Source organism: Haliaeetus albicilla, chromosome 13, assembly GCF_947461875.1.
Source record: "Haliaeetus albicilla chromosome 13, bHalAlb1.1, whole genome shotgun sequence".
NCBI classification, from domain to species: Eukaryota; Metazoa; Chordata; class Aves; order Accipitriformes; family Accipitridae; genus Haliaeetus; species Haliaeetus albicilla.
In genome coordinates, this window is record NC_091495.1 from 21,207,158 (window position 1) to 21,220,149 (window position 12,992).

The 12,992-nt window shown below is 36.5% G+C and overlaps 1 protein-coding gene across 1 annotated transcript in view; it reads right to left on the reverse strand.

The window, feature by feature from the left end:
• DNAH8 (dynein axonemal heavy chain 8) overlaps window positions 1-12,992 on the reverse strand; it is a 158,301-nt gene that overhangs the window by 94,638 nt on the left and 50,671 nt on the right. Inside the window, exons 32-40 of the mRNA XM_069800374.1 lie at window positions 11,918-12,117; window positions 11,416-11,569; window positions 11,161-11,324; window positions 10,471-10,573; window positions 9,720-9,824; window positions 9,257-9,418; window positions 7,137-7,361; window positions 3,754-3,926; window positions 1,743-1,921 (exon numbers count right to left, since the gene is read on the reverse strand). Coding sequence (XP_069656475.1) covers window positions 1,743-1,921; window positions 3,754-3,926; window positions 7,137-7,361; window positions 9,257-9,418; window positions 9,720-9,824; window positions 10,471-10,573; window positions 11,161-11,324; window positions 11,416-11,569; window positions 11,918-12,117 — 1,465 coding nt within the window. The remainder of the gene's footprint in view (window positions 1-1,742; window positions 1,922-3,753; window positions 3,927-7,136; window positions 7,362-9,256; window positions 9,419-9,719; window positions 9,825-10,470; window positions 10,574-11,160; window positions 11,325-11,415; window positions 11,570-11,917; window positions 12,118-12,992) is intronic.

Genomic DNA, 12,992 nt, shown 5'->3' on the forward strand with positions numbered 1-12,992 from the left:
AAGTGAATCAAAATCAGAAAAAAATCTTTTGATATCTTGTGGCATTTGGCAGATCTTTTCATGCAGATCTCTCTGTGAATGTAGCCTTTTATTGTAAAGGAGCAATTAAATTATTTGCTAAAAGCTGTATTGTTAATCTAAAAAACTAAAAATAAGTGACTCAGAGCTACAAAAGACCAACCCTAAATGCTACAACAAAAAAATCCCCAATTTTTTATTTTTCATTTGGGTCTTTCAGCCTTTACAGTGCTTTTAAATTACTTTTTCATTGGCTCTTATAAATCATAAAGGTTAAAATTAAAAATTGAAATTATTTTTGCACTAACTAGGGGTTTAAATAAAACTCTGAATCTCACAAGGCAGAAAATATTAATCTTACAGCATATATCTCTATGCATAAGCATTACCATCTTAAGTCCACACTAAACTATGAGTTTTTCATATAATGGTACAGGATATTAACATTCAAAGTGTGGACAATGCTCTGTGTGAACTTGTCTATGAAAGAAAGAGCTGAAGACAGAAAATTAAATGGAAAGAGAAATCTAGTAGCACTATATTAATAACAATAACATTTTCATAAAGGATTAATTTCACAGTTGCCTAATTTCAGTTTGGAAAAGTAACATATCTTTAGTAGCAACTAAGAAAATTGTTGTCCCTTTAGCAACATTTTATGAGAAAATTTGTAGCAGCATTTTTTCCCAAATGATATTGACATACCAGCAGGCAGAAGTTTTCTTTCATGTATACTGAAAGATAGCTATTTAAAAGTGAAAAATTTATCCAGTTCATTCAGGGTATATTATTATTATGCAGTTAAGGCTAAATCATTTCAAAGGGATTCTGTCATGTACTCAAAGATTTTTTTAAAATTTGAATAGATTGACTTTCAAAGGGGCAATATGTTTATAAACCCACAGTTTTAGGCACTTTTATGCCACAATTATTTGTTTGCTAAACCCCCCCCCCAACATTAAAATAATTATTAATAGTTCCACCCCTTGTTTCTCAATACATACAATACCATAATTCTGAAAAATGAGCTGACAGAAACTTCATGAAGTTCAAGTCCTTCATCTGGAACAGAATAACTCCGTCCAGCAGTACAGCTTTCAGTGCTGACTGGCTACAAAGCAGTTTTGCAGAAAATTACCTGGTGTCCTGCTTAACAACTAATTGAACATGAATCAGAATTATACTCTTGTAGCAAAAGAAGCCAGCCTCATATTGGGCAAGAGTGTAGCCAGCACATGCAAGAAAATCATTGTTTGCCTCTACTCTGCACTTGTGAGATAGCAGCTGGAGTACTGTGTTCAGTTTGGGGCTTACCAATAGAGGAGAGACATTGGATGGTCAGTGGCTGGAGGACATGACACAGGGAGAGGCTGAGAGAACATGATTTGTTGAGCCTGAAGAGAAAGCTAAGGGGAAAACCTATTGCTGTTCACACTAGCTAATAGAAGGCATGAGAAACTGGAGCCAGGCTCTTCTCAGAGATGCAGTGGAAGCAGAGGAGACAACGGACACAGGTTTCAATGTGGGAAATTCCAAGTCAATGGAAGTATAAAAAAATGTTACCACGAGTATGGTCAAACAATTGAACAGAGGCCTAGAGGTTTTGTGGAACGTCCATCCCTGGAGCACTCAAAACTCAACATGATAAGGTCCTGAGCAACCTGCTCTAATTGCACCTGCTAAATGACCTGTGGAGGTCTCTTCTATCCTACATGAAGTCTTACCTTTGAAAATCCTACCCAAACCTCTGAAGTCCATTTGATCAGAGCAGTTAAAGACTACTACATATTTTCCCAGAGCCTTTCCCATGTCTTTCGTCGTTTCTGTTTTACCAGTTCCAGCCGGTCCTGCTGGAGCTCCTCCCATGTTCATTCCCAAAGCCTGTGCTAAAGTTATATAGCACCTATAAATGTTAATTCATATTAATTTATTAAATCATACGAAAGATATATGTGTATATATATATGACAATGAGTTATGTGATATTCTACAGCTCTTATGTTGAAACATTACTTCTTCATAAAGCAGTTCCCTGAGTGCAGGAAGTTCAGAGCAGTATAAGTCACACAATACAGCACTTAAACATTACTTATAAAAGCAAAACATTTTATGTGGTGTTAATATAGTTTCTTACAAACTGTGAATATTAGACAAGCTAAAAAAAATTAATGCACACCACATAAAGGAATTCAATTGTCATTAACTCTTTTGGCAGCTATAAAGAGCAGATTGTACTGTTGAATTCTGCCACCTCATCATATTCTGCAGTGTCCTAATCTGTATACATTTCATTAGGTTAGGTTACCTTTGTCTAAATCCTCAAGTGTGAAAGAATAAGGATATATGGCCCCTTCCACAATTATGGGTAAAAAAAAATTTACAACTTCAAGGGGAAAAAAAAACCCTACACTTTACCCTTTTTTTTTCTCCTTTTTTCTTTTTTTTTAAGTCTTAAAAAATTTAGACTACTGTTTTAGTTATATGAGAGTCTTAATTACAATTTTCATTCATGGTAAGGTATGGAAGGGTAACGCTAAAGGAATTAAATGACATTCCTATACAAATGATAGGGTAACTTCACTGTCAAATCAACTCAACATACTCTGAACACATTTCTAACTAAAGTATTTCTGGTTTTAATCCATAATTGAACAGAATTTAATGACTAACTAGTTCCTACAGTTTAGCTTGAATCACTGTAATATATTATGCCAAACTTGCACTGCAGGGACCTTGATGTTTTCTAACCAATAAGAAAATTTCTAGTGACATAAGGGTTTTAATTCTACCATTCTATTGGAGTCAAGGCAAATTTTGGGGTAGAATTTAACATTTTGAATGAAAAATACTTGATTGTTGAGGGCAGTACAGTTCACTGCAGAAATGTCCTGCACTTTCCATATTGTCACAATAGCAGTCCTACCTCTTCTGGAGAAATAAAGGTGTTCAAAAATCTGTACAGACACATACTTCACATAGGTAGCAAAGTAACTGATTGTAGGTTGGAAGTTATTTTTGGTTCTTGAGGGGATCTTTTTGCAAGTGAAGTATCTTTTGGCCTTCTATTTTCTCATTTGGTCAAAAGTGACATCTCAAGAAAGGAATAAATGGAGGAAGAATTTTGACAAGAAAAGAAGCCAAGAAATTCCCAAGAGAAAAAAACAAAAATAGTTCTCATTGTTAAGCCACATTTGAAACAAAATTAATGGTTGTTTGCTTGCCTGGCTAGAGAATAATGGCAGGTGAGTGCATACAGCTGGGACTTTGTCAACATCTAGATTCTTATGGACAAATCTAAACTGTTTCCCAGTACTAATAAGACAACAGACACTGACTGGTTGTCTTAGACTTTCAAAGACATTGGTAGCCACAAAATCTTTAAAGAATTCCTTATTACAGAATTTGAAATATTTGACCTAATCTTTTCTTCAGTATAGAAATACTACTAAATTATACATTACTATATAACATTAAAACTATTCATTTCTGCAACTAAATCTTTTTCTTTTTTAAGAGCAGGCAGTGATAAAATTTTTCTAGGAATTACAAGTGTACAATTTACCGAGACTCTATTTTACCTTTTCTAAAAGAGTATGATTAACCAAATGTAAGACAAAATTTTCATGAATGACCTAGCCCACACAGGACTTAATTGAGAATGTACTTCTTTAAAAACATATGTTAAATAAACACTATAAATATTTAAAGTATTCATTATATAGTTGTTTTTCTAACCTGTCTGTAAGAGGTGTTATAACCAGACGATCAGTGCAACCCAGAAATTCATTTTGGTAAACAAAATCAACATCTGTAATGGATACCAAGACTTGATCGAAATCCTCTTTAAAGTAGAATCTAGACTGCTTTAACCATTCAAAATCAGTTGGTGATTTGATGTGCATTTTTACCTTAAAAGAAAGTAAACAAATGTATATGTTATAATTGAGCATCCATGTTTATTGTCTTTGATAACTGTGATAAAATGCTTATTTGTATGAGAATAACGAGTGATTACTCAGGTTAAAGTTCCTATGTAAGTAAAGTGAAATACATGTAAGCATCACACAATACATTCAGATGTATGCTAAACTGATACTAAAAAAATGTCCTGATCACTTAACCTGATCATCACAACATCTGTGTTAATCAAATAAATCTTAAATTGCTTTCGTAGTGCAGCTCACTCCCCAAGTGAAATTAGCAAACAACACACTGCTAAATCCACCAAACACATTGGAACAAAGGGCATGACAAAGGGACGATCCAACTGAGACATGGAAGGCAAATTGTGTAAAATGTAATAAGCTTGTGTCATCAGCAGTAAAAATATGCAAGAGATGTAGTGTTGAGGGATTGCATTTCTCAAAAAATAAAGGAATGTAAACAATTGTATTGGGTCTGGCTGAGATGGAGTTAATTCTCCCCATAGCAGCCCTCATAGTGCTGTGCTCTGCATCAGTAGCTAGAAAGGTGTTGATAGCACACCAGCGTTTTGGCTACTGCTGAGCAGTGCTGGCACAGCATCAAGGCTGTCTCTCCAATGTTTTTGCCCCGCCTCAACGGCAGGCTGGGGCAGGGCAAGATCTTGGGAGGGGACATAACCAGGACAGCTGACCTAAACTAACCAAACAGATATTCCATACCATATGACATCAGCTCAGATACAAAAGCTAAGTAAAGGGAGACAGAAGGGGGGCATTTTTGTCTTCTGGAGCAACCACTACGCGTAATGAAGCCCTGCTTCCCAGGAAGTGGCTAGATATTGCCTGCTGATGGGAAGTAGAGAATAACATCATTTGTTTTTTTCTTTGCTTTCATGTGCGACCTTTGCTTTCACTTTATTAAACTGTCCTTATCTTGACCCACGAGCCTTTTGTTATATTTTCTCCCCCCTGTCCAGCTGATGAGGGGGAGTGATAGAGTGGCTTTGGTGGGCACCTGGCACCCAGCCAGGGTCAACCCACCACAGTCCTTTTTGGCACCCAACGTGGAACCTCCATTCCTCCCCTCGCCTCTGTGCATCATATATTTAAGAATTATCATTAAAATCTATATTCATCACACAAAATCTTCACTCACATCAACGAAAAAGAATTCTCCACACTGAAATTGAAATAATATCATCACACCACCAACAAAAAGTGGACAATTTACACACAATCCACCCCTTGTCCCTTCACCACAATTACAACAAGAAAAATTCCCCACTTGTCATGCAGCTCTTCACTCTCTAGCTGTCCATGTTTTGTTCAGTCCATGTTTTGCCCATTACCTCTCTCAGTTACTATCCTTATCTCAAATTCCTCACATTCCCCCCCGGGCTTCAGCACCAAAAAGACTGTGGTGGGTTGACCATGGCTGGATGCCAGGTGCCCACCAAAGCTGTTCTATCACTCCCCCCGCCTCAGCTGGGCAGGGGAGAGGAAATATATAACAAAGGGCTTATGGGTCGAGATAAGGACAGGGAGAGATCTCTCACCAATTACCATCACAGGCAAAACAGACTCGACTTGGGGAAAATTAACTTAATTTATTACAAATCAACCAGAGTAAGGTAATGATAAATAAAACCAAATCTCAAAACACCTTCCCTCCATCCCTCCCTTCTTCCCAGGCGCAACTTCACTCCTGGATTCTCTACCTCCCCCAGCAGTGCAGGGGGACAGGGAATGGGGTTTATGGTCAGTTTATCACATGTTATTTCTGCCACTTCATCCTCCTCAGGGGCAGGACTAATCACACTCTTCCCCTGCTCCAGCGTGGGGTACCTCCCATGGGAGACAGTCCTCCATGAAATTCTCCAACGTGGGTCCTTCCCACAGGCTGCAGTTTTTCACGATCTGCTCCAGCATGGGTCCCTTCCACGGGGTGCAGTCCTTCAGGAGCACACTGCTCCAGTGTGGGTCCCCCACGGGGTCACAAGTCCTGCCAGAAAACCTGCTCTGTGGGCTCCTCTCTCCATAGATCCGCAGGTCCTGCCAGGACCCTGCTCCAGTGTGGGCTTCCCATGGGATCACAGTCTCCTTTGGGCACCCACCTGCTCCGGCGTGGGGTCCTCCATGGGCTGCAGGTGGATATCTGCTCCACCGTGGACCTCCATGGGTTGCAGGGGGACAGCCTGCCTCACCATGGTCTTCACCACAGGCTGCAGGGGAATCTCTGCTCCGGTGCCTGGAGCACCTCCTCCCCCTCCTTCTTCACTGACTTTGGTGCCTGCAGGGTTGTTTCTCTTACATGTTCTCACTCTCTCTCCGGCTGCTGTTTCTGTCTGTCCCGCAACTTTTTTTCCTTCTTAAAAATGGTATCACAGAGGCGTTACCACTATCGCTGATTGGTTCAGCCTTGGCCGGCGGCGGGTCCGTCTTAGAGCCAGCTAGCATTGGCTCTGTCGGACACAGGGGAAGCTTCCAGCAGCTTCTTACAGAAGCCACCCCTGTAACCCCGCCTGCTACCAAAACCTTGCCACACAAAGCCAATACAACAATTTACCACAGTCTACAAAGTTTAAATATAGGATTGGCTTTATCTGTAGGTTTTAGTAGGTTTTTTTTGTTTGTTTGTCTTCTATGTATTCTCCTTAGGAACCAGAAGGAGAATCGCAATAGCCTACTGTCCAAAGGAATAGGAGACAGAAGGAAGAAACGAGATACAGAAGATGTTGCTGTCATTGCTGTAACTCTAGAACAGGTGGAGCTAAAGTGCAGCCTAGTGCCAACTCCTGAGATTCTGTAACAAGCCATAAGGAAATTATCTATGATGATAAAGCTACAACACCCTCAGCAGACTCAACTTTTTTAGTTATGCAAGTAAGAGTAATGAAACAGTTTCTTAAAGAAAGGACATACTAAAAGGTTTTTGTCTATCAAAACAATTCTGTAGGAAGAAGTGGGAAATTGAAATATTTTAAGAAAAGCATAAAACTTTGGAGCAAATATTTAGATGACAGAACTGATGGATTTTATTCTAGTTTAAGCAAAATGTACTGGTTTTACTATGGTGAGATTATGGGTATTTGTGTCTTATGAAAACATGCATACACATGTAACTAACTACCACGTATAAGAAAAATTATGACAGAAAATGCATTTAATTGCTAGAAATCAAAATCTATACTTTACCAAATCATCAAAAATATCACGCTGATGTACATGAATGGTAATTAGCGTTTCAAATTTCACTCTGTCAAACTTGGAAAGATCATGCGTGGTCTGGCTAATCAACATATTCAGAATCTCCAGAAATCTCCCATTGGTTACTTGCATGATTTTTCTGTCCTCTTTAGCATTCTGTAGAGCTTCTTCTGAATCATGTGTCCACAACATTTGAATTCCCAGTAATCCAACCTACAAATTTAATATGTGAAAAAAATACAAAAAAATCACTTGTTGAACACTACCTTTATTATAGAAGCCTTAGGTATAATAGGAACAATAAATTACGGTGTAGAGATTATCACTACGTCCAGTGTGATGCTATCTCACCAGGATATTGTGCTGAGTTAGTTGGCTTTGCTGTGGTACTGGAAACTCCTGAGAAAACATTTAAAAAATTTTACAAAAATTTGTCACATACTGAGATAGACACAAATTAACAATGAGTCAGTTTCACTTACAATCCCTAAGTGTACTCCAATATCACAAACATGAAGAGGTCTTAAATTGTGGGGAGAAGTCCTTCTGAAAATTTCCCATTCGTAGCTAATTAAAGAACACAAAAAAAAATTCTGTGCATTTCTACTGAACACGGGATGGATTGCTATCTTTCTAACATGGTGTCATGACTGGAGTACAGGCTAAAGCACACTGAACTGCATATTATTTTGCTTTCAAATAAATCTAGAGAGTTATAGGATGTTGTGTGTAAACTACAGTCTCAGATTGATTTTGATTTACAGCATCAGCACACCCATGACAAAACAGGATAGACGAGAACTGTATCGATACCTTTTTTCCCCACATTTCTACAGTCACAAAGCACCAAGAGTTAAAAATTTGACTCACCCATTCTTTCTACTTTTCTATTTCCCTATACCTGTAGTAAGTTCATTGTTACAGAGATTGTGCAGCAGGAAATATCTTACCATTTTAGAATCATTAGGCTATCATCAGTAGACTCTAAACCAAATTTATTTTAAAATGACTAGTTAGAGGAAACAAAATTAAAAATCTTTGGATGTGACCTTTTTCATGCTACCTGTAACAGAAGCTTCTGAGACAGGAAAAAGGCAGTTTGAAGGAAAGAAAACATTTCAAATATTTGTCAGTATGTTGCCCAATTTCTTTGCTGTCCTATAACACAGCTTTTCTTTCTCTGTACTTTAAATTTCTTGGCCAAAGACCACTTCTTCTTCTCCCCCCTGCCAACACAAACAATTTTTTGAACATAAAAACATTTGGATTAGCAAGACATGAGAAAGAAGATCTTTACAGATGGTAATAAAGCCACTTCAAAATATCTGACACGCAAATAAGACAGACAGTCCTTATCTGTTTAAAGAAAAATAGTAGATTTTTTAAAATAAATAATGCTGAGATAATACATAATTATGTCATAAATACAGCTTTAAGATAATTCTATTAAATATTTAAGTGTACTTAATTTTTTTTTTAAATTGGCAAAGTATTGGCCAGTTTTAACATTTGCAGAATCTCTATTAAAAAATTACACCCAGCACTGTACTGATTAGCAAATTACAGAGTTAGAATTTGTAGAGAATAGGAAACAATTCATTACTTGTTAATGAAATTTATGAATTATCAGTAAAATGGAAAAGTCTTTAGGCAAACTAGAATCCTTCAAGATAGGCTTCTACTAGGGCTGCATTATCATAGTGACAAATATATGCACTATGAGGTAAATCTTGTAAATGATGAGATAAATAACAATCATAGCTCTTGCAACCTTAATTATGAGAAAGAAATCAATCTGCACATGAAATTTTATTTGCATCTGAAAGGGGTTCAATATCCATCACAGAAAATATAAGCTCTACTTCCTATTCTCCAAGAGAAGAAAAAAGTCATTTTAAAGTAGATTACAAGAAAAATATTATGCTATACATAGGGTACCAAAATTGAAGTCATTAAGGATTGCCTTCTACTGAGTAGATCCTTATCCTTGCATCCTCTATGAAAACTTCCTCATATAGACAATCCTTTATGCTCTTTACATCCCACCCCACCTCCCCACCCGCCCCCAACCCAGACTGCACACACAAATCCACATCCTGTAACCTCACCTGTGCTGGGAATTGATTAAGAAAATTCAGCAACTGATATCCTGGGTCACTAATTTGATAATATGCTGTCCTAATTATGCCATGCAATGAATTCTGCTGCACACGCAATAAATCCTGCAACCAAAGTTCTACTGGTCCTTTTGCAGTCACTGGAGTATCCAACTGAAAAATTAATAAAAGTAAAAGGTACAAAATAGAACATAGTTACTAAACTTCTGTTCAAGAACGTTAGTTACTAAATAGTTATTAAATTTCTGTTCAAGACAACAGATTTAATTTCAATAAACATACTAGAAATTTATTTAATGAAGACATATTATAGTTTTGTTACACAAATCCTAGAAATGTTCATTTGTAATTAATTAAATTCAAATTATTCAATGTAATATATACTTATATGTTCAATAATAGAATGATTTATCTATCAACAACATTTCTGGAAAAAAAAAATTCAGAGAATTACTGGAATTTTTTCTCCTTCTCTTGATATGACTGCCAGTATGCGATCATAATCCTTTGGGTGAAAGTCTACTTCATTTATATTGTCAGATATGGCAGGCAGATGTGGCTGTAAGGATAATTCAGAAGTCATTCAATGTAAATATATAACATTAGCAAACAGAAGAAAATCTCAGATAAGGTTATCTTGTAAATGTTCATCTGAACCTACAGATGAATTTCAGACCATCTGTAGGTAATAATTAGAGAAATGGTTATGTAGGATTTTACCTTCATTTGCTGGTGGGTTTTTTTTTGTTTGGTTGGTTTTGGGTTTTTTTACAGTTTCCAGAGGTGATCTAGGGGAACAGAGATCAGCTATTGTATGAGATCAACTATGTTATCTTAGTCAACCCTCAGTAACAATCCAGACTAGTTGGACTATAAACCTTCAGTAACGCTCCAGACTAGCTGGATGAATTTTGCAATATGCAAATCATGAAAATCTCACAGGGTCCGTTCTGTTAGTTTAGTTGTGGAAAGGAACCACCAGCAAATCACTTGATGGGACCACACTGTGGTGTTCTGAATTCTGAAGATTTTTTAAAATTACAGATATCCATTTCATATTTTCTTAAAGACTAAAGAGCAAGAAACAAAAATTTTTCTCAAGCAAAGTTTATAAGAAAATGGTTACATTTTAATTTATTAAATGCTTTTCCATATTCTTTTTTTTTTCGTTATAAGCAGAAAAAAAAATATCACTAATTTTGTACCTGAATTGTATGAGAATCACTTGCTTGTCCAAGAATTTCAAGTAGGACAGGATCAGAAACAAAAAAGAATCTAGGAAACAGTAGTCTTTTCTTCTCTAAGTACCTTTAAAATTGAACAAGATTTTTATTAGAATATTTCAGCTCTTCAATTTTTTCTAAGAATGAAAGTAAGACTGAAATACTATTAATCATAGAATGGTTTGGGTTGGAAGGGACCTTAAAGATCATCTAGTTCCAACCCCCCTGTCATGGGTAGGGACACCTTCCCCTAGACCAGGTTGCTCAAAGCCCCATCCAGCCTGGTCTTGAACACTTCCAGGGATGGGGCATCCACAACTTCCCTGGGCAACCTGTTCCAGTGCCCCACCACTCTCTCAGTAAAGAATTTTTCCTAATACCTAATGTAAATCTGTCCTCTTTCAGTTAAAAACATTACCCCTTGTCCTATCGCGACACTCCCTGTTAAAGAGTCCCTCCCTGTCTTTCTTGTAGGCCCCCTTTAAGTACTGGAATGCCACTATAAGGTCTCCCCAGAGCCTTCTCTTCTCCAGGCAAAACCACCTCAACTCTCTCAGCCTATCCTTATAGTGGAGGTGCTCCAGCCTCCCTGATCATCTTCGAGCTCCTCCTACTATAACTCATATAAACTATTTACAAATAATAATGCATTAAAAATTAAACAATTCATACCCTGTAAGTGATTTCTGACATACTTCCAACTGTTCATGTAAATGAGGGAGAAGTTGCTCCATAGTCTCATCTCCAACACAGCAGTTAATTACATTTGGGTTTTCACGAGCTCGTTGCATTATTCTTATCCATGATTTATCAATATTCTGAAAACGCTTTGCTTCCTATATATAGCAAAAACATAAGTACTTTCACAGCACAATCTGTTCGAAATTATTACACAGATAGCTTTTAGGCAGGCATTGTGAAGTTTACCTGGGGTAACTCTTTTGCGATATCTCCCCCTACAAAAACAGCTTCAAGATAAATCCAGAGGTTCTGCACAACCAGCCATTCTTCAATTATGTCTGTAGAGCTGCTTAGTTTATAAATCCAGCTCTGAATTTCCTTTTTAAATGGTGCATTGTATCTAAAAAAGGATGAGAAGCAGAAATTATTTAATGCTAAATAAAGCTATTATAAAATAAATACTCCAGAATGGTGAAAAAAACCCCAAACAACACTTGTTTCACTTAGAGGAAGAAGAATCTTGCAGAAAATTTCAACCAGCTTGATTATATTCAAATCTATTGAGACAATAGTTTGCTACTAATACATTAAAGTCTTCCACTTGAAGAAGATTTTCATTAGACATTATAACATACTTTTTCATTAAAAAAATAATATTCCATTTAAATTTACCGCTGATTTAGCCTAATAATAGTACAGTTGCTATCTTGGTGTGTTTCTGAAAATACCATACACAATTTAAAAGTACCTATTGGTCAGTAAAGAGCCAAGAATCATTAAACTGTCCTCCATCAACATTATCATTTCTGATGATTCATTTCCCTTTAACAGTAACTCTCCTCTCCCTTTGAATGATGAAAAGCTCAGAATTTGGCTTCCCCAAATATCAGCTATTTGAGATAGTTTGGCTTCTATATCCTTTTCCTTTGTAGCAGATATGCATATATCCTGCAAAGAACAAACCATTTTTTAGAATCTCCATTCTTCAGAAGTGAAATCTTTCCTAATATTACACATCAAGTAATAGAATATTTTATAAAATTCCATATATTGTTTTTAAATAGTACAGAAATGTGTCACACAAATGCAGAGATCACACTACTAATTTTACTTAAATTACGTGTACAGATAACTGAAAAATATACACTTGGAAATGCATGGATATACCACTTCTGTGGCTTCACATTTTGTTATTTCTGCATAACAAGATTTCTGAATCATTTCTACAAAATTTAGCATAGTGATGGAGACTCGTCACCAGATGAACTCTCAGTCTTATCACATTTCAATTTATAGAATCACAGCATCTAAGAATAGTTTTGGTTGGAAAGGCCATCAAGTCCAACATTCTATTCAAATCAGAGCTTAATTCAAAATTAAGCAGATCACCTTGAAATGCTTCTGTATAAATAAAGTATGGATATAACAATAGCTTTTGCACGCATATTTACCCTGTGAAACTTGTAAACTCCATCGAGAGTTTTTTCAGGTTATGTGGGGGACCTTTTGAAGTTGTATGGTTCAGAAGAATCCATAAAGATCTAGAAAAGTACTCATACTAAATATTAACAAGCATGGAGCCTTCCTGTAAAATTTCTGTTTTATTTACAAATGTTTAAAGCCACTACAGAGTTAAAAAAGTGGGAGACCATGATCATTTGAAGATTTGTCTGTTTTTTTTCATGTTTTAGAAGGACTATGAAAATCATAGAAAATAGGGCCAGGAAGAATGAGAAGAGATTATCTAGCAATAAGTTTCCAAAGATTCCAGCTGCTACCTCTGTCTTTGTTCATAAGGACAAGAACTTCTAAATAAAATATAA